The 24886-nt window shown below is 48.1% G+C and overlaps 12 protein-coding genes across 12 annotated transcripts; 7 read left to right on the plus strand and 5 right to left on the minus strand.

Annotated features, from left to right (window-relative positions):
- Nucleotides 1-18: 18 nt before the first annotated feature.
- N7525_002749 (uncharacterized protein) lies at nt 19-207 on the plus strand (the record flags this gene model as incomplete). Its single annotated transcript, XM_061212424.1, has 1 exon — nt 19-207. The coding sequence occupies one exon, from the start codon at nt 19-21 to the stop codon at nt 205-207; it is 189 nt and encodes a 62-aa protein (XP_061069445.1).
- Nucleotides 208-1273: 1066 nt separating this feature from the next.
- N7525_002750 (acyl-CoA thioesterase) lies at nt 1274-2381 on the minus strand (the record flags this gene model as incomplete). The annotated part of the gene is made up of 2 exons (XM_002559646.1): nt 1274-2188; nt 2271-2381. 2 exons carry the CDS (start codon nt 2379-2381, stop codon nt 1274-1276), a joined length of 1026 nt encoding a protein of 341 aa, XP_002559692.1.
- A 1742-nt stretch (nt 2382-4123) lies between these two features.
- N7525_002751 (uncharacterized protein) lies at nt 4124-5920 on the plus strand (the record flags this gene model as incomplete). Its single annotated transcript, XM_002559645.1, has 1 exon — nt 4124-5920. The coding sequence occupies one exon, from the start codon at nt 4124-4126 to the stop codon at nt 5918-5920; it is 1797 nt and encodes a 598-aa protein (XP_002559691.1).
- Nucleotides 5921-6126: 206 nt separating this feature from the next.
- Nucleotides 6127-6825, minus strand: N7525_002752 (GNAT family N-acetyltransferase; the record flags this gene model as incomplete). The annotated part of the gene is made up of 1 exon (XM_061212425.1): nt 6127-6825. The coding sequence occupies one exon, from the start codon at nt 6823-6825 to the stop codon at nt 6127-6129; it is 699 nt and encodes a 232-aa protein (XP_061069446.1).
- A 349-nt stretch (nt 6826-7174) lies between these two features.
- N7525_002753 (uncharacterized protein) lies at nt 7175-8708 on the minus strand (the record flags this gene model as incomplete). The annotated part of the gene is made up of 2 exons (XM_061212426.1): nt 7175-7186; nt 7266-8708. 2 exons carry the CDS (start codon nt 8706-8708, stop codon nt 7175-7177), a joined length of 1455 nt encoding a protein of 484 aa, XP_061069447.1.
- Nucleotides 8709-9748: 1040 nt separating this feature from the next.
- Nucleotides 9749-12863, plus strand: N7525_002754 (OPT family oligopeptide transporter; the record flags this gene model as incomplete). The annotated part of the gene is made up of 3 exons (XM_061212427.1): nt 9749-10591; nt 10647-12191; nt 12687-12863. 3 exons carry the CDS (start codon nt 9749-9751, stop codon nt 12861-12863), a joined length of 2565 nt encoding a protein of 854 aa, XP_061069448.1.
- A 31-nt stretch (nt 12864-12894) lies between these two features.
- On the plus strand, nt 12895-14425 carry N7525_002755 (MFS transporter; the record flags this gene model as incomplete). The annotated part of the gene is made up of 2 exons (XM_002559642.1): nt 12895-13178; nt 13231-14425. The coding sequence occupies 2 exons, from the start codon at nt 12895-12897 to the stop codon at nt 14423-14425; spliced, it is 1479 nt and encodes a 492-aa protein (XP_002559688.1).
- Nucleotides 14426-14744: 319 nt separating this feature from the next.
- Nucleotides 14745-15858, minus strand: N7525_002756 (uncharacterized protein; the record flags this gene model as incomplete). Its single annotated transcript, XM_061212428.1, has 2 exons — nt 14745-14776; nt 14865-15858. 2 exons carry the CDS (start codon nt 15856-15858, stop codon nt 14745-14747), a joined length of 1026 nt encoding a protein of 341 aa, XP_061069449.1.
- A 943-nt stretch (nt 15859-16801) lies between these two features.
- On the minus strand, nt 16802-17564 carry N7525_002757 (uncharacterized protein; the record flags this gene model as incomplete). Its single annotated transcript, XM_061212429.1, has 2 exons — nt 16802-17420; nt 17443-17564. The coding sequence occupies 2 exons, from the start codon at nt 17562-17564 to the stop codon at nt 16802-16804; spliced, it is 741 nt and encodes a 246-aa protein (XP_061069450.1).
- A 1370-nt stretch (nt 17565-18934) lies between these two features.
- Nucleotides 18935-20844, plus strand: N7525_002758 (uncharacterized protein; the record flags this gene model as incomplete). The annotated part of the gene is made up of 6 exons (XM_002559639.1): nt 18935-19017; nt 19078-19547; nt 19605-19966; nt 20019-20168; nt 20221-20525; nt 20580-20844. 6 exons carry the CDS (start codon nt 18935-18937, stop codon nt 20842-20844), a joined length of 1635 nt encoding a protein of 544 aa, XP_002559685.1.
- A 1804-nt stretch (nt 20845-22648) lies between these two features.
- Nucleotides 22649-23041, plus strand: N7525_002759 (ankyrin repeat domain-containing protein; the record flags this gene model as incomplete). Its single annotated transcript, XM_061212430.1, has 1 exon — nt 22649-23041. One exon carries the CDS (start codon nt 22649-22651, stop codon nt 23039-23041), a length of 393 nt encoding a protein of 130 aa, XP_061069451.1.
- Nucleotides 23042-23645: 604 nt separating this feature from the next.
- N7525_002760 (uncharacterized protein) lies at nt 23646-24551 on the plus strand (the record flags this gene model as incomplete). Its single annotated transcript, XM_002559637.2, has 1 exon — nt 23646-24551. The coding sequence occupies one exon, from the start codon at nt 23646-23648 to the stop codon at nt 24549-24551; it is 906 nt and encodes a 301-aa protein (XP_002559683.2).
- Between the last annotated feature and the right edge of the window lie 335 nt (nt 24552-24886).

Below are 24886 nucleotides of genomic sequence, written 5' to 3' on the forward strand. Positions count from 1 at the left end.
ATCAGACATAGACCAATCATGCAGGTGCCGGTGACGCTCGAAGGTGGAGTGCACGATGGGCTGATACTGAAAGGAGAGGCAGGGGCAGGTGGGCACAGGGTGAGGAATGATGGGCTTGAAATTGGACAAATCAGAGTGCTAAGATGGGAAGGGTGGGAATCGTCCGATCAGAAGAGCAAAGTGGAGGACTTTGGCCTGGGCGCCTAAGGAGCCGCGAAATGATTTGTAACTACCGTATCCGGTCTCGGACGGGTAACAGGATTGCCAGGTATCAGGGGGGAAGTTGATTGCAAGCAAATTTAAACTCACCAAATCACTGGAATGGCAGTCAACGCCTGCGAATCCAAGGAAATGAAAAGGAGCAAAGGTGGTATCGCGATGGTCAAGATAGAGCTTGGTCAAAGCACCTTGAAGCTTTCGGGTCGGGTCACATGATGTGTATGGAATTCAAAAATTATGTAATATTTCTGTCACTTACACTTTACTTTACCGTTATTCACTGAACTTGCACTCAACTACACAAAAATCTGTCAGGTATTGTCACAGGACATCAGCCAATCTCGGATACCATCGGAGCCGACCTCTGTTTTCTCCCTTGATGAGATCAGTGATCAACATTCAGAGCAATTGTACGTGTTTTCAATTAAACCCAGGATTCGAATCCTACAACACAAGTGCAAGATAAGTTCTGGTTACTGTTGTATCTATTCCAAGCTATAAACCTTGAATTGGAGTCTAATCAAGCGATTTCTATAATATCTATCCATACGTGGTCTAGAGAACACTTCTCTCCATATTAATGAAGCTAGACCTCCAGGGCTGCTATAAACTTTCATTAGTCTCTCCGTGATATCTTCTGGCATTATCATTCGTCTTACGCTCTTTGGATCATCAGTTTATATTATCCCGGATAAATAAATGTCCGGGTCTGATGAGGCTCTGCACTTTGGGGTTGGGATATGTACACCGTGCGTGTGTAGATAAGTGAGGGTGCATTGCCTGCCTACAGCCAGGTGAGAAGTAGCTTATATTTAGAAGTATACAATATACAACCTCTACATACATTGTTTGCAGGTTGTTGTACATGTAATGGAAATTAGATCAGAGTGGACCATGTCGGTCTTTCTTTGGAAATTAAATTGCAGATCTGTGGATGTATGAAGGGCCCGTTGTTTTGGATTTCCAAAATCTAATATTAGTTAGGACATTGAGATCATCAAGACGCTTGGATCACCCTCTGCATGGTGACCTATCCACTCGATATGTGTTACATCTATTGCACCCATTCATCGAACAGCTTGGTATCCAAATTAGTATATCCATCGACAACCTCCAGTCCCCGCAGGCGTTCCTGCTCGATGCGCTCCCAGGTCCACTCTTCAACATCCCAGGAATCAGTATTCTCCTTCTGCTGCTTATCCAGTGTCTCCTGGCTAGGAATCTGGTCATTGTTTATCTTCAATACCTCCCGAACCAGTGTTTCATCCACGCCTCCCATGGCCGTGATACCTTCACCATTGCCAGGAGTTCCAACGTCGGAAGTCTCGGCTGAGAACTCTGCATCGGCTAGTGCGGTCTTGGCTTCACTCTCTGGGGGCGGCGTGGGGAGGAACCCGCTAGCGCGCAGAAGCCGCTCCGGGGGAACAGTAAGCCGACCCTTTTTAACCACGTACTTGCTAACCGCCACAGCAAGGACCACCTTTTCGCCGTCACTGCGGCGCGCAGGTCGCATGAAGCAGGTCAGGATGTACATCCACTTTGCATCCCAAGAGATCACCTTAGAGTGCATCTCATATAGTTCGAATGGTTTGATTTCGCGCTTGAATGTGCAGTAGACAGATCCGAGCACGATCAAGACTGGCTTGCGCCTTGGCGCCGGCTTTCCCTCTTTCTTGCTTGCGGCTAGGAACTCCTGGTCTAGTTCCTTGCTCACATTGCCGACTCCAGGACTGTAAATTCGGCTCACGAGCGCTGTACGCGAAACATCCAGATCCGTAAAGTAAGTGCTGTTTGATTTGTGCAGGTTGTAATCGGTCTCTAGCAACGGTGTGCGAGATGTGACCATGCATGGCACAAAGATGGGATGTGTTGGTTTGCCTCGGGAGTCCACGATAAGTCTCCCCTTTGGGAGAAGTGGCGCACTGGGTTTCAAACGCAGATTTCCTACGAAGTGATACAGCAGGCGGAACTGTTGACTCGGTCAGTAGTGTAACGTGTCGTGGAGAGGATGTCAATTCTGACGGTCGAAAAAGGGGCCAAGGAAAGCTTACATGCCAGACAAATGGGAGATTTTTTAAGTTAATCACTGCCAGAAGCAAGGCCAGGTTTCTCCATGAGGCGAGCGATGTTAGGCCTGCTAGTATTTCCCGTGTATTGTCCATAATTAAACCCTCTGCAGATATGGAATCACAGGCAAATCAACAGAGAAGAGAAGATCCGATGGTTTGATATAGGTACACTGGACAAGGGTTGACTAGGATATACTCCGGCTCATCTATAGATGTTTCGGGAGATAAGAACTGTTGGAATCAGGGAGACTTGAGTAAAGCACATTTAAAGAGAGACAGAATGTATCACAAGGAATGAATGTTGACCCAAGTTGGCCTGAATTGATGAGTTCCCCAAAGCCGAGCCTGCCGATCACAGATGACGACCATCGTGAATTCCCCTTTTGTTGGGAGCCGAGGCCAACAACTAGTGGACCCACGTGATACCGTGATTACTCATGGTAGGTTGTGGGGCCCCGGAGGTCGCCCTTGAAGGCTGATGATATAGGGATGTCAATGGCACTCAAGGACATGTTCTGGTCAAAGAGACTTTCTTTGGTGATATGGAGTAGTTGGTGTTTGATTAATTCTAATGGTAGACCATTGTTAGCATAGCGATTTCTCCGACTTTTCAACGCTCAAGTTTCTCCTTTGACATGAACCGCTACTTATCGTGACGCCCCAAGAGACTCCCTTTGAATAATAAATTATTTCCATGGCCGAGTGCCTTCCAATTATCTACTTTGTCAGCACCGACTTTGTCTCCGCAGGTGAGCTAGTATCCCAACATATCGATGTTATGCCACCGAGTTGTGGATGCACTGGCGGGAGCGTGGCCAACTTTTTGACGATGATGGACGCCCAAAGGAGGGCCACTACGTATGGCTGGGATCGAAGAGGCATTTGAAGTTGTGCAGATGTATCGACGAAAGCGTGTATGTGAGTTCGACAGGGAGGAAGCGGCGGCTATTATTGATTTAATGCGGCGGATGTTTGCATTCCGGCCTGAAGAACGGCCAACAATCTAGGAGGTCCTACAGTCAGACTGGAGGGTTAAATGGGCGTTACCTGAATTGGAACGCAGTTCGCAGATGGAGTAGGAGCCTATACTTAACGCATTCATCCAAACACGTACATGTCTGTATATCTTGGCATTCACTACACTATAACTATAGATCTGTGACCCGGGATTCATGAGAAACTTGCTGATCTTGGTGAATCTCCAATGTCTTATACTTTCCCGCTTGAAAATAACTCCTCAATCAAAAGGAACACTCGAACATCCATGGATGGAATAGTACCCGTCATCCACCATTTGGGGTCCATTACGATGGTGGGAACTGTAACGTCAAAATTGTATAGAGGAAAGCAAATCCAAAGGATAAATCAAAACATCAAGAACAAATGGCATAGTCCAATAAAGGCATAATGGAAAGCAAAAAGTCAATACACAATAGATGAGGACGAAGCATCGGCAGTCTGTTGCTACTCTCAAGTTTGTTTTGGCTGATTGCCTATGTACGCTTACCCTCCCATCAAGTCAGAATATAACATGATCGAGTTTTCTGATCACAAACCTGGTCTCAGCACCAGATTATCCTTCTTGCCGGTCTCAGTAACTCCTTTTCCCACTTGCCCATTGCTTCCTAGGCAACCCCAATCGTTTGTTATCGTCACTCCACTTCTCTGGTATTAATCACTAGAAAATTTGACCAACACCTCGTGTATCAGGCAGTTTTATCTTCGAACCTTCCTCCTACGTCCCGAAAAACAACTTCTTCGTTTACCGTCCTCGTTTCTGCCCGTCTCCGACAACCCACCTCTTTCAACGGCCCAAAACCTCGAGGATATTCATCATGTCCGACGATATCACGATCGCAGGTTATCTTTTCAAGCGCCTTCATCAAGTTGGCCTGCACGCCGTGCATGCCGTCCCTGGAAATCACAATCTCGCAGTACTGAGAGAAGCCTCTGATGCAGGGCTTGAGTGGGTTGCACACCGAAGCGATCTTAGTGCTGGGCTTGTCGCAGACGGATATGCACGAGTCAAGGGTATCGCCGCCCTGATATCTTCCTTCGAGAATACCATGCTGTCGTCACTCTCAACGGCAATCGCTGCCTCGTACCAAAATAGGATTCCAATTGTGCTTGTCATTGGGACGCCTCAACGCAAGGCACAAGCTCAGGCTTCGAGACTCCACCATTCATTTTTCGACGCCCAGCCTGATATCCCGCGACTGCCTGATGACTTTCAAATACTCGCTGACTGCTTCGAGAAGATCACCATCACCCAGGAGTTCCTTGTTGACGCTAGTGAGGCGACTGCTCAGATTGATACTGCCATTCGAGGATGTATCATGCAATCTCTGCCTGTTTACATCGAATTGCCAGAAGACTTGGTCAACTGTATGGTACCAGCCACGGGACTTGTTCAGCGCTTGAACTTCACAACTCCGCCCCACGATGCTGAGATGGAAAACACGGTAGTGGTCAGCATCATGAACAAAATTAGACACGCACAACGACCCCTGATTCTCGTGGATGCGGGTGTTCCATCTTGTGGTCTTATTAATGAAGCGAACCAGCTGGCGAAGACGACTAGTTTCCCCACTGCTGCGACCCAGTTCAGCAGAGGTGTTGTAGATGAGACACTCAAAAACTTCCATGGGGACATCTCGGATTTCGATATGTACGGTTCATATTTCAGATCTTCCGACTTGATCCTCCTGATTGGACCACTGAATACCACTGAGTGGGCTGCGACTGCCCTGTTCGAGGCGAAGACAGCACAAACCGTCACGTTCAACAGGAATTCTGTTGTCATCGGAGACCAGAAATACGAGCTCTTTTCTAGACCTGTGCTTCAGCAGATTCTAAACTGCCTGAGTGAGAAGAAACCCCGTGATCTTTCGCCCTACCCAACTTTGCCCAATTTCCGTGACAGCATTGATATGCTTCCAACTCAGAAACAGCAGTCACTCCTTCAACATGACATTTATTGCACATTTTGGAGACGGATGTCTCTTTTCTTCTGTCCAGGCGACATTATTTTGACCGAAACCCCCAAAGCCCAGGATGGAGCACGCTGTCTTGTTTTGCCGCGGGATACAATCTTGATCAACCCCGGAGCCCGGAAGTTACCCGGACACATGCTTGCTACCACCTTGGGTGTTGCTTTGGCTCAACAAGATCTTGCCAAGACGAACTACCTGCTTTCACACGGACGAACAGTTCTCTTTACAGGAGCTGAGGGTTCGCAAAAGGCTCAAAATGACTTGAGGGCCATTATCGATAAGCAGCTCAATCTCATCATGTTCGTCATTAATGAAGGAGCACCCGTCATTGAAAGTCTACTGCACAAAATGGAATACCAGCGGCAAGATTCTGATCCCTGGCGATATTCAGAGTCTGTTTCTTTCTTTGGAGCCCCCCAAAATACATCTTACCCAGTCTCCGTCACCATAGCTAGAACATGGGGCGACTTTGATGTCATCATCCATGATGAGATGATCCAATCCGGGGTAGGACTGCATATTGTGGAGTTCATGATCGACCCCAAAGATCCAAGTCAAAGCCCGTGTCTTCTTGCTGAGATATATGGCCCGCCCCCGAGCCCTTTTACCTTGAAAAAGTACCACCTCAAGCAAGACTGATGGCGGTGGTAATGGGATAGTGAAGGAAAGACCTTTCGGATCTGGAAGCTGTAAGATTAGACAAGATACTTTGCAATACGATGTCCAGTTTCACAACTGTGCCCACAAACCGTAGAGAAATATGAAAGCAACATGAGAGAAAGATACATAAATATACATTAGAAATAGATAACATCTTTCTGAATTATGTGACATCCAGCCACCATCTATACGGTCGATAACTCTCGCATCATAGCCCACATAGTAAACTCCTCTAACGAACCCCAGAAGCCAGCAGGACACTTCTGGCTACCAACAACAGTGAATCCCTGTTTCAACCAGTAGGCACCAGTATCTTCTTTAGCAACCCGAATCATAATCCGTAACGGGGACGACCCATTCTTTCCATTGACCTGGTGCCGACGCAAGATCTCCTCTTCACACGCCTTCACAAGATGTCCCGCAATACCTCTGCCGCGGTATTTCGGATCTGGGGGAAGAGCAACAACAGCTAGCTCATAGTCTCCGGGACAGGCATGGGCATGTTGATGAAGGATCTGATCGACACATCCATTATTGGCTGTGTCTTCCTTCTCGACGGACTTTGCATCATGCCCGTCTTTGGTGGTAGGCATCCAAAGGCCGTCGTCTTTCCATTTCTTCATACTTGCGGTCCCGATCACCTCGATTTTTTTATCTTTCCCATCTCCGACAAGTGCCACCGCGGTGAATCCGTCTGCACCGAGCTCCCTGGACAGATCAGAGTCGGCGTGTAGTCGTGTCTTGGTTTCGGGGAACTTTATTTTGACCGTGTGGCTGACGCGATAGCTGGCGTTCACCATGTGTGTGAGATCTGAGATCCAGGATTGATTGAGAATATCTGACGATGCATAGACCTTGATATGGAAGGCCATCTTGGGGTCCATGTTTGGAGCAGGGTTGATTCGAGGTTGAAATTGGCCAAGCGAAATCAATTGCTATGCAATTTCCACTGTGGGGTTGAACACCCGCATGGATGGAGCTAATGAGTCACAGAAACCCGGGGACCATTCCCGAGGTTATACAAGTAGCCCTAACCATCTCTATTTTAGGTGAGGTGAGAGCGCGATTTACAAGTCTTTTTGAACTAGAAAATCTGGAATAATAGATGATTCCTTCGGCATTTCGATCTGTATGTACGGAGTAGTGCTATAGAATTTGCTGTTGCAGAAGGCAAACAAGTGCCTCGATAGACAATGAAGGGCCCAACCACGGTGGCCCACAAGCCGGAGCAACTTAGAGCAGGTACTGTTATGAGTGAGTATACGGCTTCAAAAAAAAAAAAAAGAAAAAAAAAAAAAAAAAAATAGTTGCAGTAAGAACTCACCGGAATGAAGAGGCTCGGAACCTGCTTCTCGTACTCAGTCCATGTGGCCCCATACTTGGTTTTGCATTTGTTGATATCCCTTATGGCACGGTGGCCAATCATGACCGCGAAGAACACAGGGTAGAACCAGGGAAGCGGACTGTCGAACCCGGTGATCAGTGCCCACGACAAGGCGAAAAACATGTCACAACTGTAATGGACCTTGCGAGCCAATCCGTACCACCCATCAACAAAAAGGGTATCGCCGTCCTCCGTCACGAGTGTCTTTGGGTTGTGAATATGTCGCCAAGGAAGCTGGGGGAAGGTGCTGCGCTCAACCATTTTGCCTCGCTGCATCATGCGGAAGGCGTTCTTCTGGCTGTTTGCAGTGTCCCAGACCCAGTAGACGAAAAGATAGGCCGCGGACCATACAATCAATATATTTTTGTTCCACGCATACGTCGACGGGTGGCGACCATCCAGGTATAGAACGCAGTGGCAGTAAGACATGGGAACACCAGCCATGTTCCAGAATATTAACAAGAAGCCCAGTTTCTCCTGGTACATGTCCCATGTTGTGGTGATGAGGTGTTCCGCTTTGGCGCAGGCGTTGGCGTAAAGGAAATGTGCCATGACAAGGAACAAAACCTCACCAGATACGTAACCGTAGCGTTCATATTGGCGAGTGGCAGCCGCGCAGCTCAGACCCAAGAGCATGAACCATGGGATACGGACTTCATAGAACATCTTAAAGTCCAGGATCCCAAACAAACGTGGGTTCAGCTCGGCTCCCATGAAGAAATCATAGATTGGGTAACCAGTAATGCGGTGCTGGGCACCACGAGCAAACGCAGAGAAATAGGCGAGAAAGCTGACGAGAAACCCGGAAAGGATCGCCACAGACATCAGAGGTCCGAACTCATCCAGGATAGTGTAAATGGGGAACAGACCGGTGTAGTGTAGACAGACCATGTTGAAGATTGTGAAGTACAAGCTACTGTAGGCCGAGCAATAATACATCAGCCGGTTGCCTTGCAGATGACGAAGAGGCTTGCCGTAGCAGGTGAATCCGGGCAAGAGGATGTAGCATGCTGCCTCGAAGATGTAGAATGTCCAATAGATGCGCCACGCCCTGAAGTGTGGGAACGCACCGGTGTAAACAAGGTGACACAGGTGCTTTCCGAAGTCCATCCAGGACTCCCCGTTTTGTGGCAGAGGTAGCTTCCCATCATAGTAGGTCGCGCCGATCCACATGTACCACATCAGCAACGGGAACCCAATCATGAGCGCCAAGGTTCCGAGTGAACCGCCGAATTCGAATTCCCCTGCGTAGTCCACTTTCGGATCCATGCCGGGGATCCATCCCCCAGCGATTTGCGCTTGCTTGAAGTCATCGTGGAAATTTGGTTTGTCGACAACCTGATCGTTGCCATGGTTTCGGCGAGACTTGACTTGGTCGTCCATCTTGAGAACTTGAAATATGATGTTAATTGAATTGAAGGAAACTAAGGAACGGACGCCAACAAAGTACACTCACAGTCAAAGAAGAGCACAAGCTGATACAGAATAATGGAGAAAGAGGAAAAGAAAGAAGAAGGATGAAAGGGAAAGGAAAGAAGAGGAAGAGGGAGGAAGCGAGGAATTAGCAAAGAGGAAGGAAAGACGAGGGAAGAAAGACGAGGGAAAGAGGAAACAAAGAGGAAGGGAAGACGATGGAAGAAAGATGAGGGAAAGAGGAAGCAAACAGGAAGGAGCGGATGGCCTCCGGATTATAACCTTCCAAGGTTGGGAAGGATCAGGTCGACGCAATGATACAGTTCCCGTTTGGGTTTAGATCCCGCTGGCCTTATCCCAATTAGGTTTAGACCCCGCTACTAGCGTTACCTGTAATTAACCTTCGAACGATTCTTACATTTGATCTTACTTCCAGATTTCATAGTTACTTACTCCATACATGTAGGTAGCTCAGATAATTTAAACGAAAAACGTTCAAAATTGACCTGCAGGTATAATATACAGCAATCCTTAGACCTCGATAAATCCTTCCTTGGTTGTTGAGTATAGTGAATTTAAGTTCGCCAGCTTTTTGCTTTGTAGATTTATCATTTCATACTGAAGGAGTAAACCCCGACAAGCTGACAACTTATTCGTTCTCGAGCTCCTCAGATTACATTTCCTTAACATATCATATAGTGGTACTTTTACGCATTCAAGCATTGCTTACATGTAGCTTGTCAGACCTACCTCTGCCCCTTCGAGAACCTTTATTCCTTTGTCCCTATGAATCTACGCAGAGGAATCTGTGGCATTAATTGGATCATAATAATGGATACAGAGACAGCCTCTCGTTCTGCTCCTAGCCTCCCATTATGTAAACCTCGTCTAATGCCCACCTTGGAAATTATGTGACGTCAGGTGATCTTATCGAGAAATCGCATTAATCAGCGACGCTTATCAATCCGGCATTTCCCCAAGGTTGGATTTCCCCAGACATTCACCTCACTATGACTGATCGGTCGGTCTCGAACTACCAGACCATCAGTATGGACGGAAATTCCTCGAAACAGCGCTGGACTGTGGAAAGGTCATCCTTGGATCAGCGGCGTACAGATCCCATCGATGATCCGACGCCAAACCACCAAGCTCCCGCCACATCCTCTCAGAGCTTCACTGCGCGCTCACTTCTCGTCGGTCTTATTATCGGTGCCCTTGTTACATTCTCCAATACCTACTTCGGCTTGCAGACAGGATGGATCAGCACGATGGCCATGCCCTCGGCCTTGATTGGCTTTTCGGTCTTTAAAGTTCTATCCAAATACCTGTCTTTCCCCTTCACGCCCGTCGAGAATGTCTTGATACAAACGGTTGCTGGTGCAGTGGGAACCATGCCCCTTGGATGTGGATTTGTTGGCGTCATTCCTGCTTTGGAGTTTCTGCTGAAGCCTGGTGAAGATGGGCCTAAAGGCGATGGTGGAGAAGGCGAAGGAGGTCCTTTGAAACTCGGCTTCTGGAAGTTGGTTATTTGGAGTTTGGGAGTCTGTCTCTTCGGTGTTGTATTTGCGGTCCCACTACGAAAAGAGGTCATTGTTCGAGAGAAGCTGCGGTTCCCAAGTGGTACCGCCTCGGCGTTGATGCTCAAGGTTTTGCATGGTTCTGGGAAAAACGAGAAGGTTATAGCGCCAGACAGCTCACGCGAAGGGCTTCTGAGTACGGAGGCCGAAGCATCTGGACAGTCGCGAGGAGACACAGGCGCCTTGAAGGATGGCGAAGCTGAAGACCAAGCTTCCAAAGAGCAAGATTGGCGCTCAAAGATGCGCATCTTAATTGTATCATTTGCAGTGTCGGGTGTATATGTGAATACCCCCAAATTGGACATTGAGGTATCTATGCTAACAAAATTAGACTCTTTTCTCCTACTTCGTCCCTCTAGTCCGTACTATTCCTCTGTTTGGCGTGGACATGGCGGACAAATGGCTATGGACCCTCAACCCGTCACCCGCATATATTGGTCAAGGTATCATTATGGGCCCGTCAACGTGCATGCATATGCTTTTTGGGGCAGTATTAGGGTGGGGCGTTCTATCACCGCTGGCTAAGACCCGCGGCTGGGCCCCCGGCCCGGTTCAGAACTGGGAAACTGGCAGCAAAGCATGGATTGTCTGGATATCACTAGCCATAATGCTTGCCGACTCACTTGTTAGTCTTGGATGGCTGGTGTTAAAGCCCATCGTGAATCGCTCTCCAGGATGGATAGCCCGCCTCCGATCCACTCGCGCTGGCCAGTGGATTGCACTTCGACTGCAATCTTCTCAGCACTCATATATCAACTACTCTGCTTTGGAGTCGGAGCCTCATATTTCGTCCCACGAAGAAGATGATGATGATGATGATGATAATGATTACCAGAGACTAATAACTACAAGCAAAGAGGAAGAGGAAGAGGAAGATGCACCACCATCTCAACTCATCTCAACTCGCACGGTTGTGATTCTCCTTCCCCTGACTCTCCTCCTGAATGTCGTGTGCATGCACTTTGTCTTCGGTGAAATCATTTCCCCTTTTCTATCGACATTAGCGACTCTGCTGGCAGTGCTCCTATCCATTATGGGTGTCCGGGCTCTTGGAGAGACCGACCTCAACCCAGTTTCGGGTATCAGCAAGCTGACACAGCTTCTCTTTTCACTCGCCACGCCAGCATCCCATTTCTCCAGACGCACCGCACTCGTGACCAACCTGCTTGCAGGTGCGGTCTCCGAGTCAGGAGCTCTGCAAGCCGGTGATATGATGCAAGATTTAAAGACCGGTCATCTACTCGGCGCAAGCCCCAAGGCCCAATTCTATGGCCAGATAATTGGCAGTCTTGTGGGTGCAGTTCTGTCAACTGCCGTATACAAACTGTACGTCAGCGTCTATGAGATCCCAGGCCAAATGTTCCAGACACCTACCGCATATGTGTGGATTTTCACTGCTCGCCTTGTGACCGGCGAAGGGCTGCCCGAAATGGCTGGACAAGTCTCTATCATTGCTGGTATCGTGTGGGCATTCCTTACCGCTCTGAGGATCGCAGCTGCCTCCCCAGCCTTTGCACGAAACGGGAAACCACCCCCTTGGAGATCTTGGATCCCCGGCGGTATTGCTGTTGCCGTTGGCATCTTCAACGACCCTTCATTTACCCTGGCAAGAGCTATCGGTGGTATCATTGCATGGTGGTGGTCGCGCAAGCACGTTGAATCAAGGACCGACCGACAAGTGGTCGACGACAATGCTACTATCGTGGGATCTTCTCTAGAGACTGAGTTGCAGGATGGTCAGAGATCATCAACGTCAGCCGAGCAGGCATCTGAAAAAGAAGATTCTGCTTCCTCGACTGTCGTTGTCCTTGCCTCCGGCCTCATTTTGGGTGAAGGTATCATGAGCATTGTGAATCTTCTTCTTGCAAGTGGACGCGTTCCACATCTCTGATCGGGAGGGGTATGATAAAATGCTCTCATTGCCGTATAAACTTTGCATTTCTTATGATTGAAAGACGTATTGGATTTAGAGATGATACTTTTGGGCGATTTTAATTGAATTTCGGGTCTTTTTTCGGGTTTTTATGATTTACAATATACTGCCACTTACCTGTTATTGCCTATCCATGGATGTCATGTTTCCGCTGACTTCAGGTTGATTCTCAGAAGGTTATACCCCCCAGGTGCAGTTGAGAAATATAGGAAAGGTCCGTGGCAGCACAAACCAAGTCATGAATTTGACGAAACAACAACCTTGGTCTAAGGGCTTAACATTCTTTACGGTTATACTCAAGTCGAGCCCATCATCTCTCAGTTCTATAGTAAATCAAAAGAGCCCTGGTAAGTGCCCACAAGCCCCAGGCCGGCCCCGGCCGACAAACCCGAGCCCGATAATCCGAGAAATCCGAGAAACATCGGGATTAACAAGCAGCAATCACTATCTCCGAGACGTAGAAGGACACTAAATTTCAAATGGATCCTCTATCGCCACCAACAATATTGTCGACCGTATTCTGAAGTGACCCGAGGCTTGCTCCGACATCGGCATCGGTTCAGCATCGATTTGCCGAAAAGCACCCTACATATGAATATCCGTCCACGAGAGTAGCAATCCGCACTCTGCGGCAATTATCCCATTCATGGCCCGCATGTGGCCCAAGGGCAGTCTTATGAATGTACAAGGCAAGGCCGAGAAGGATCCTACATCTCTTGATCCGGCATATCTCGTCAAGTGGGATCAGGACGATGTATCGAATCCCCAGAACTGGAATCCCAGGTACAAATGGTGGGTGACATTCCAGTTGGGCATGCTTGCGTTGGCGGGTAGTCTCGGGTCAAGCATCACCACGCCGGCCGATGACACTATCGCGAAGTATACTGGCGTGAGCAGCGATGTTGCCGTACTGGACGTGTCGCTGTATCTGTAAGTGAAGGCGCAAGTGATACACTCGAAGTAATGCTAATAGTAATACCAGCCTTGGTTTCGTCTTCGGACCTATCATCTGGGCTCCACTGTCAGAAATCTGGGGCAGAAGAATCAGCATGCTCCCCGCCGTCTTTTGTCTAGCATTATTCTCCATCGGCACTGGCGTAAGCACAAACGCAGCCTCGGTGTTTGTGACACGGTTTTTCGCAGGGTTCTTCGGATCTGCCCCGATTAGCAATGTCACCGCGGCACTAGGTGATATCTGGAGTAAAGAGACGCGCGGGACTGCTATCAGCCTGTATGCAGTGGCAGTGAACGGCGGTCCGGCGCTAGGTCCAGTGATCGGCGCAGCGCTCTTGTTGAATCCTCATATGGGCTGGCGCTGGACTGCATACATCCATGCAATCTGGGTCTTTGTTATTTTCACGTTGACCTTCTTCTGTTTGCCAGAGGTATACCCGCTGGTGCTACTCAAGCGCAAAGCACAGCGACTTCGGAAAGACACTAATGATTCGAGGTTTTATCATCCTCATGAGCATTTGAAACTGGACGTCAAATCCGTTGTTACGAAGCAGCTTGCCCGCCCATTGAGGATGCTGTTCACCGAGCCGATTGTCACTTGTATTGCCTTCTATGCTTCCTTTGTTTATGGTGTTATGTACCTAACTCTTGAGGTATTTCCAATTGCATTCCAGCAATCTCGAGGTTGGAATCATCTTGTCGGCTCTTTGCCTTTCCTGGGATTATTGATTGGCGTCATATCCTCGGTGGGTCTCAATATCTGGAACCAACATCGCTATAACCGAATATCTAGTGAGGCGAATGGAAAAGCAGTGCCCGAAGCACGACTTCCACCCATGGCATTCGGGGCGGTGTTCTTTGTTGTAGGGCTCTTCTGGTTTGCTTGGACTGCTGAACCACCTCACCACTGGATCCTGCCGTGCCTTGCTGCCGTCTTTATAGGAATTGGGTTCAACTGCATTTTCCAGCAATGTTTGAACTTTTTGATTGATGTATATAAGATCTATGCGGCTAGCTCAACGGCGGCTGTTACATTTCTTCGAAGTTTGCTCGCTGCCGGGCTTCCCTTGACGGCGAAACCGATGATCAGGGCCTTGGGGATCGGGCCCGCTGTTTCCATTGTTGGAGCTGTGGCTGCGGTGCTATTGCCAGTACCCTTCTTGTTTATGAAGTATGGCCCAAAGCTGCGGGGACTATCGAAGCTTGCGCCTGAAGATTCCTAAGATCGCTCCCTCATCCATATATTCATCTCCAGGAAGGGCTTTGGTGTACCAATTGAAGTCAATTGAAATATATTGTATTCAAATGTTATTCCTATCCTAATCCCTATATCCAGTCTCACTGGTCCAATCATAGATGGTCTACGTTATTGACTCCGAATGTACTTCGTCTTTTGTATCATGTTCAAGTTAATATCCAATAATCGATTATCGCATGCTCTATATATATGGATGTGTTTGTTTGCTTCAAAAATGCTAAAATAAAATATAACCAAAAAACCTTCCAATATGACACAAAACAATCCTTATAATTCAATCCACACTACCGAGACCGTCGAGTTCTTCGTTGATCATCTGTTAGCATTAAAAGGCTCAATCTCAACTCTTACATGGATTTTGTGGTCCTTAAACCATATCACTATTCGAGAGATACTTCTCGTACCTCTAGGGAAAGCTGAGATGAGAAGGATGGCAGCTGATCTGCCCAACGTTGTGCCGAGGAATTCATGATACTCAACAGTGCCACGTTGGATCGTTTCGGGTGGCTCGCCGTCCGAATACTTTATGTTCAGTCCACATCTGGGGTAGAGCACACGGCAGATATACCCTGCAGTGCGATCATTGACGACGTTTTCAAACATAAGATGCCTCAAAGTGTCCATGGAATAATCCCGTGTATACACAGCCCTGGCAACTTCATTCCAGTGAGGGGTACGGTTACCATACCGCCAAATGGACTGGGCAACAAGAAGACCCGGCCCGACCATATGGAAGTGCCGATTCACATGATTCTCATTGTTCACGATTCTGTTCCGGAGTCTCGTTACACGGTACATAGCGCCGGCAGGGAGTCCCATCGTCTCGGGTTCGCCTCCAACCATAAGCTCACCAATCTCTTCGTGCCAATCTTCGCACCTGAAACGATGTTCAGATGGGGCATCCATCACCAAGTCCTGCATAGTTAGGTTTGTCCGGGCAATGTTGCAGTTCGGTGCGTTTGGGTCTTCTATCCAAGCTTGTAGTCGAGCTCCTGTTATTCTGTATTGGTTGAGTTCCGCTGCCGAAGGCGTTACGAGCTGGTCATCCGAGGTGAAGCCGGACGAAGACTCGTCATGTTGACTGTTGTTGTAGGCCTCTAGCTGATGCGTTGCAGGCGCTGGAGGCGTTGCAGACGCTGGAGGCGTTGAAGGCGTTGCAGGCGTTGGAGGTGTTGGAGGCATTGGAGGCATTGGAGACGTTGGCGGTGTTGCAGGCATTTCAGGCGTTGCAGGCATTTCAGGCGTTGCAGGCATTGCAGGAATTGCAGGCGTTGCAGGCATTGCCGGCGTTGCAGGGTTCGTAGGATTTGTAGGCTCTGTAGACTTTGGAGCTTGACCGTGGCTGCGGCGACGGCGTCGTCCCCAGCTCTTTCTCATCTTCCGGACGAAACGCTTCATTGTTATGGTTGGGGTAAAGTATATAAACAATTGGCTTGATGGGAAAAGCTGGAATAAAATATACCTTTGGTATGGTTTGTTTTGTTGTGGTTACTGAACGATGTTGGAATGAAGAGCAACAGACAGATCCAGGCGAAGTTATATACCTTTTTTCAATGTCTCTGTTTTTGCTTAACTTGGGTCGGACTCCTAGTCCTTGGAGAGATGAAACATCACGAAAATAGGGTCGGCCAAAATAGCACCAAGTATAACAAAGGAGGCGAGGATCCGAACAATGGAGACAAGCGCATATAGAAGCGTTTCAAAGGCCGGGATAGAGAGACTCGAGCTGGACTTGGCAATAAGGACGACTAATTTGGGAAATCCAAGGATAGAACGAGGAACGAACAAAGAGAGGTTCTAACAATGTTCGTCCAATTACACCTGCGAGGCTGAAGTAAATAAAGCGTTATCAAAGAAAGGTCTGAAACGCCTACCATGTCCAGCTAGTTCATTCAATACAACAATGCAATCTGCTAAACTCGAATACCTAAGCGATGAAGACAGTGCATTGTTCAAGGACAAGCAAGAGCTAATATTAAGTTGCTCCTCAAAGAGCGAATCAACAATGCAGATAACCAGGAAATTTGATGGTCAAAGAGCACTCTATATGTAGGTCTTCAGGATATCCACAGATACTCTCGTTTGGCCAAGTCCTCCAAATCACGAAACGACTTCTCTGATACTTTGGAAGACAACAGTTCAGCAATTTGCTGCCCGCCCTTCTTTCGATTATCCGGACGCTCAGCTGTGATTGAGAGACCACAATTCCGAGACGTACACAATAGACGTCGCCTCATGAGTATTTCATCATATTCAGCCTGACTTTGCTGGAGTTGTTCGATCAAGTTTTGATAGACTGTGTCTTCTCATCTAGCCCTCGTCTAGCCAAGCTACGCATAGCTCAAACAAAGAATGCAACGTTGAGCACAAAAGCTCTCCCAGTTCCTGTTTTTTGTCTTCGTGCTCCTGCAAAAACTTTGGCAGGGTGAAATGCTGCGACGCTATGTATAGAATGATTCTCGAAACAGAAGCCAGACACTATTTGGCGCTCGGCGCGGTCCATGTTCGAGCACAGTTTCCGAAGCATACCATGGTAGAGAACCTCGGCGCTCATGCCGGAAATGGTGAAAGCATTAACAAGGGAGGATAGTATGTAGCTCGAACTTTCGAATAAATCAAGGGTCAGTTTGAGCATTTCGGGAATAACTTTATCGCGCTCAGCAGGGTATTCACCCAACCAGTTGTCGGTCAGCATGGGCAATAAATCCATGATGATTACATGGTCAAGGCCAAGACCGATCTCATCTAGGACACCTTCCAGCCACGTCAGGGTTGGAGTGTGATCGACCATGTCATCAGATGGAAGAAGGTCACCCTTTGGATTCAAAAGCAAGATACAGAGGAAAGTGCGAGTCCCGCATCGTAGTCTTTTGGAAATCTTCGAATCGTTCAACAGGCCAACCGTGTTTTTCACAGAGTTCCTTTGCTTGGTCGAGGATTTGTTATGCGGTAAACGCAGGCTGGAGTGTACTTTCTACAAACTCGTCCAGCGTGGACCAGCTTATGTCCAGTTCCTCGTTTGGAGAATATCTGCTGACTTCCAAGTGAATGAATCTAGCACTGAGAATTTCACCGTTGATACGCCCATCTCTGCCGGGGGTCATTTTGATCGTACTTTGTGATTTTGTCTAATATCACGCGAAGATATATACGGAGAGTTAACACGTAATATTTAGCCGGCTGTGCAGGAGGAAGAGTAACAAAAGGTGTCATATTCCTAGAGTCCGAGTTTAATATGCGCGTCATAGTGTAGATATGAATATATCATGATGGTCTATATATGGAACCAGTCTACATGTTAACTGTTAAAGAGGGCTATAATGCGGGAGATATAAGTTCAAGCTGAGTATGTCGGAGACAAGGATCAACAGGTACAGGTCAGACCACCAAATTAGCCCGGGTGAATAGTCCAATGGAGGTTTTAATAATAAAAAATGATTTCATGCCGGGAAGTTCGTCTATTTAGGCAAGCCGCGTGGGAAGTCAGTCGGGTGCCGCTGACGTCCTCCGTATATTAACTGGGATCCGAGGGCTGAAGTCCCCTGTTCCTGACAGTACATAATACATCCATGGATATTATTTATGTATCCTATTAGTTATATGTACATATACTCCATATACGCACCGGAATATTTCTCATCTGAGCCTCAATAGGCGATTGCCTTTGCTTCCGGTGTAACATTTCCCATTCAGTCGGGTCCATGCGGCGTATTTTAGCGATTTTGGCGTATTTGGCTTATTTGGGTTAATTGGCGTGGTTGGCACATGTCATAGTAACAAAGACGGAGAAGTCCGTTCTCATTGGCCTAGAACTTTCGCTTTGAGGGTATCCCATCTGATTTGCCGACGGATGGTTGCATCGGTCTTGGCTGGCTTGGCCGTGTCTTTCGCTATCCAACCGAATGGCGTTTTTCAACACTCCATAATCTATCGGCAGTGGCAGTGGCAGTGCCGAGGGATGCAATCAGTAAGTGCTCGGATAAAGACGGAAAAGATATAACCTAGGCAAATATACCAGAAGTGCCAGAAGTACCAGAAGTACGAGATGTACCAGATGTACCAGATATACCAATATACCCAATCTGGCTGTATCAGCACGTTCCTTTCGAGGCTTACGCCATGTCAAGCCCCCCAACTCGTAAATTATTTCCTTTTTCCCCCAAACGAATCGAACAAAGCGGTAAATTACTTCGAACTCCGATGAATATGGTTTAGCGTGGAAATCCTCCTTGACCAGTCACAATCCACCAAATCCGCCCCCCCCCCAAAATGTGTCCATGGAACTTCCCCCATCCCCGCGTCGCCCGACGCCTTCCCCGTATCTTGGCCAGCCCCCAGACACCTGGAGATTACCCCGGTCATCTCGGTTTACCCGTTTTGTCAATCCGGGGGAATCTCAAAGGTGTATATAACCCGCTGATCGGCATTTTCATCATGTTGTTTCGCTTCGATCTTCTTTGCATGTTTGGGCATCATGTTCGGCATTCCGAAGTTCTTTGGCTGGAGAGGCCGGTCTCTCAACCTGGCTATCAGTTCCCTTGGTAGTCTTGATTTCTTGTACGATACTATCCATCGATTCATCTATTCAATTATTTAATTCGCAACTAACCCCGCTAGGCTTTTCGGTTATGATCAAGGTGTCACGGGTGGTCTTCTAGACCTGCCCTCTTTCATCAAATACTTCCCCGCTATCGATCCTCTAGATCCAGCTATCCAAGCTGATGAGTTCCAGCCCATCCGGTCCCAGCGCAGTTTGAACCAAGGCATTGCAGTCGCATCATACAATCTGGGATGTTTCATGGGCGCTGTCTTGACTATCTTCATCGGTAATCCGCTCGGTCGACGAAGAACTATCTTCTGCGGCTGTGTGATCATGGCTACTGGCGCTCTATTGCAATGTACCGCGTATTCTCTGCCTCATTTCATTGTTGGTCGAATTGTCACTGGTGTCGGCAATGGCATGAATACGAGTACCGTACCGACATGGCAGTCCGAGTCATCAAAAGCCCACGATCGTGGTAAGATGGTGATGATCGAGGGTATGCTGATTACGGGAGGTATCACTCTTAGCTACTGGATTAACTACGGTGAGTGGAACACATATTCGATAATAAAATTCTGCAATTACTGATATCTGGAATTAGGCATGTCATTCATCGGAGAGAAAGAGGTCGCCTGGCGGTTCCCTCTAGCTTTCCAGATTATCTTTGCCGTAATTATCTTCTGCTCCATTCTCAACCTGCCCGAGTCTCCACGATGGCTTGTCATGCAAGGCCGCACCGATGAGGCTTTGGAGATTCTCGAGTGTCTCAATGAGAAATCCCGGGATGATCCATACATCAAGAACGAGCTCATCTCTATCGAGGAAACTGTCAAGGAAATGAACAAGGGCACTTACAAAAGTCTGTTCAAGATGAGCGAGTACCGTGAATTCCATCGTGTGGCCCTCGCCTACGTCAACCAGATGTTCCAGCAGATCTCTGGAATTAATTTGATCACTTACTACGTGAGTCCCCTTCCCCATGGAGATGCTAGCCCTATACTAATAAATTCATTAGGCGCCTTCGTTGTACGGCCAAATTGGTCTCGGAGAAGGCAACCTTCCAAAGTTGCTGGCAGCTTGCAACGGCACGGAGTATCTGATGGCAGCGTTTATCCCCATTTTCATCATTGAGAAAGTCGGACGTCGCCCACTGATGTTGTTCGGCGTATGTCTCCCTCACCCCCGTCTGATACCCAAACTAACCAAGAATAAACCAGGCCGCCGGAATGTCAATTTCAATGGCCGTCCTAGCCGGTTCAAACTACCGCTTAACCCACCTAGGGGACAGCCGCGCCGGTATCGCACAGGCCGTATTCCTTTTCGTCTTCAACACCTTCTTCGCGATCGGTTGGCTCGGAATGACCTGGCTGTACCCAGCCGAGATCGTGCCGCTGCGAATCCGTGCTCCAACCAACGCACTCGCCACCAGCGCTAACTGGATCTTCAACTTCATGGTCGTGATGATCACCCCCGTTGCATTCGCGAATATCGGATACAAGACCTATGTCATCTTCGCTGTCATGTGAGTTCTAGATTCCCCGCATTAACCCTAAGCAGTTCAACTAACAACCGACAGTAATGCATTCATGTTCCCCTGCGTTTACTTCTTCTTCCCTGAGACTCGCTACCGTTCCCTGGAAGAGATGGATGCCATCTTCAAGAAGTCTACCAATGTCTTCAATGCCGTTACCATCTCCGTTAAGGAACCTTATCGCTACGATAAGCACGGTGAGCTTAGACCGGAGTACGTTGAGGAGGCTTTGCGCCATGCTAGCACGGATGTGCACATTGCCGGTGGGAAGTTCGAGAGTGATGAGAGCGGCACGGAGGTTAAGGCTTGAGTGCTAGAAGATAGGGCTGGTTGTGTATGTTGGTGGATCTCGTTTATACCCGTAGTGCTGGTGTGATTTGATTCTTGTATCTTTTCTGTGTTTCTTATGGCTTTTAGATGTAAAGGGAGGTTAATCGCAGACTTTTCGCGTCGGATTTTGATTAATAGTCACACGTGAGATATATCTAGTTTGTTATTGGTTAGATGTCACTACCATAGCCGGCAAGGAAATATTTCAGGGTTACTCCTGAGGCGGACGAGCCATGCATATGATATTCGGTTCTCGCTCCTATTGGATACATAATGCACGCTAGCAAGGTATTAACAGAAGAACATTTATCGATGGAAACAGTAATATTGGGTACCAAAGGCATGGTCTTATATACACGATAACTGTTGTGCCTAGGGAATAAAGGGAGAACACAATTGACCCTATTGATGCCACTCAGAGAGCTTTATGGTATTTGGGAGCCGTAGGGCCTAGATGTCGCCAAAATAAATTGAACGTAGTAGTTGTTGATTATAGAAACAGCGTTCTATACAGCATGTATGTGAGATCAAAAATAATGTATGAAAACACTATGAATATGAAAACTACAATCTTGTATACTATGAAAAGTAAATGAATGTTTTGTCTATTTCTTTATATATAGAAAGAAGCATCTATTTATGCTTCTTCTTCGTATACTCCTATTATAATAGATCGGAAAGACTCGGTGAGAACCACAACGCAGGAATAAGCAAAGACTTAACTAAAAGTAGGCTCAATTGAAATGTTTAGGCGCCGACATAGTGAGATAATTGTGGATGATTTGGCACCGTTGGTCGCGGGAAATTCGAAATCAAAGGCGAGGGAGACAGAGCCCCTGGTGGGCTCGTCTCTAGCAAGAGACTGCAGCACCGCTGTCGCTGCCGCGAGAGTCTCGTCCGCACCAGTCATTGTGTCCTAGCACCTTTTTAGTCGATACGGTCGGGATGATATGCAGAACCCGAAACTCCGAGTCCCCGCGCCGTCTGTCCGGTCGTCTCGGCAAGATACTAATCTAGAGTGAAATGTCTCTCCTGATACCTCGAGGCGTTCGTGAGCCAGGATGGGAGTCATCTCCCAAGGGAAAAGAGTGCGGGACGGTCGAACGCCGAAGCCGCGTTAGGACAAGCACAACTTACGGGACCTGACACAACAAATCCAGCAAGCCGTTTATAGCGATATGGGGCGATTCCACAGGAGTTCTCGGGGATGGATGTGAGGGTATGATCTAGGGACGTCCCGACTGACTCGGGAAATCGGGGATATCGAAGAGGAGACCATGGAAGAGTGAGTTCGGGTATCTAAGGATGTTTAGGATGAGGGGGGGGGGAGGGAGGACACCCGGTAAGGTAGTTATGTAAGCGACTCGTTCTTCTAAGGTTTTGCGGGGGAAATAGGCCGAAAAATGTTACGGGAGGAAAAAGGGAGTTGGAGATAAGGTAAACTACGACACTGGGTAATCCCAATTAGCCCTGTTTACCGTATAAGACAGCTGAGGTAGAATACACGAGCACTTCGACAAGCTGGGGAAACTGAAACTTCATTTATCCTTGATATTGTTCCTCTTTGAATCACTTGCGTCGTTCGACTTCCTAGTAGGACGTGTGAATTATATCTACTGTTTCCGTATCTCCGCGAAAGCGACATAATGAGAGTGTCTAGGGTAGGGGCTTAGCTCCCTCTCGAACTTATCCTGCTTTTCGCCGAGCATCTTATGCCTGTTGACCTGCTGTCTCTTTTACGTGCGTCTCCTGGGCACGCATGGGCCTTAACTTTTTAGCACACTATGCTTCAGGACGAAGGAGGGAGGACGATCCTATATCTACTCGCGAGGGAAGGGGAGGGCGAATTGATTAAGCCACTGCTCGCAAATAACTGTATCAGGCCAGACCCGAAGGATAACTGGGGTCGGACGCCGTTATCCCATGCCGCTGAAGGATATGAAGTGGTGGTCAGGCTACTGCTGAACCGACAAGATATCGAGGTGGACTCAAAGGACAACGATGGGTTGACTCCACTATCCTATGCGGCTCGAGGTGGACATGAAGCGGTGGTCAGGCTATTGCTGGACCGACAAGATGTCGAGGCGGACTCGAAGAATAACGATGGGCTGACTCCGATATCCTGTGCGGCTGGAGGTGGACATGAAGCGGTGGTCAGGCTACTGCTGGACCGATAAGATGTTGAGGCGGACTCGAGGGATAACTTGGGTCGGACACCGTTGTTATATGCGGCCTGGCGCGGACACGAAGCGGTGGTCAGGCTACTGCTGGACCGGCAAGATGTCGAGGCGGACTCGAAGGATAACTGTTGAATAGGGAGACGCTCGATGGCAGTTTGACAAGCAGACGGGTCGAAATAGCGAAGGAACCGCACGCTTTTGCAGTTCTCAGCACCGAGGATATAGCAGGAATTAACAAAAGAAGGTCATAGCGAGGCAAAAGAAGGTGTATTCGAAAAATCGGGATGGGCGAGTTTTACTCTTAGTTCCAACTAACTGCTTATCCCTATGATTTCCAACGCCTATACATATGTCACTAATATTTTACAACTACCGCAGTGGCCTCCTATTTGGTGGTGCATGTGTGACAAGACTCCCGGCAGACGCTTGCTGTGGCTGAATGTAGAGCAAGGATGCCTAGATATAGGGGGGTTTTGTCGCATGGCCACTTTACCGCTGCGCCACACAATTACGGCAGTCGGACCGCACTAGCACTGGCGTAGGGCTAAGCGAGAAAAGAACAGGCTGGAGGTTCTCAACTGCATCTACTTACGTAGGAACCATGCCTTGGAATCCACGTCAACCCAGTATCTTTCACGCTGAAGAATGGTCTATACCATGGCGTTCATCTTCATCTGAGTTTCCACCTGAAGAAACCTTCATCGAGCGATACAACCGACAACTTGCAAACCCAGAGTGGAAGTCCATACCATATTTCTTACACTATCACTCTCAATCTGGAGGGTGGCCATGGGGCTGGGCGATCTACCGTACCTGCTATGCAAACGTATCCGACGAAGACTGGGCTAGAGCTATTGAGAAGCTCGACGAGGCCTGTTTGGCTAGCCTTGAGTTTTATGAGTCCGCGTACTCCAAAGCTGGAAAAACATACGTTGAACTGATCCGTGAAGGATATCGGAATGTTATATTTGAAGATCCTACCTTGGAGGGGGCGTCAGAAGACGCTATTCAACGTCGGCATAGACAATGGGTCGATGACCATGGCCTTTGTGTGACCAGCGCCCTTCCTCGCCTCAACTATCCTCTTTTGTTGGATGAGCGCTCTGTGCGGTCAATTCTAGCTAGCGCGGAGCCGTTAAGACCAACTGCTTTACACTCTGACACTATTTCGCATCCTGAACTAGGGGGGATGGTCGGTTACGTCAACGTTCTGGACGGTGATTTTGTCTTTGAAGAGCGGGGAGGGGATGATGGAGAGTACTACTTTGGATTGGCGCGGATTCACCTGGATTGTTTGTTTAGCTTCTGTCGCAATTGTGAAAGACTGATGGATGAGCAGGACTGGGGCTCATGGGGTATGGATCAGCCTGATTATGTCCCTTATGTTGATGGCCGCTCACTTGAGGTCGAGAGCAAGCAACTGTTTCTGTCTACTCCAGGTCGACTTCACGATGTGGAGAGGACAGCTAGGATTACTGAGCTTGAGTACAAAGGCAACCAGTGGTAGATATTAAGATACGTGGAATTGAACACTGGGCAATGTGCCAGCTTCTGCCTGATGTTGAGATGGTCAAAATGAATTCATTGTCATCAACATTGATGCCCCCTGCCCCCCTTATTACTATGACTCCCAACCTGGGCTATAATCTGAAATCAAATCAAGCATATAGATCTGACTGACTTTCTCACCCAATACCGCAAGGACTTGCTTAACCTTCTGGGCCGCCTCTTGCTACTTGTCGTCTTTGCTCGGATCCTCAACCCAACGAGCGGCCAAGTCTTGTATTCCTTTCAAGACGAAATCGTTTCCAAGTTTCACTATCGCGTTCTTCTCTTTTTCGA

Source organism: Penicillium rubens (assembly GCF_028828025.1).
Source record: "Penicillium rubens strain IBT 27055 chromosome Unknown utg000002l_segment0_segment0, whole genome shotgun sequence".
In the NCBI taxonomy this organism is placed as follows: domain Eukaryota; kingdom Fungi; phylum Ascomycota; class Eurotiomycetes; order Eurotiales; family Aspergillaceae; genus Penicillium; species Penicillium rubens.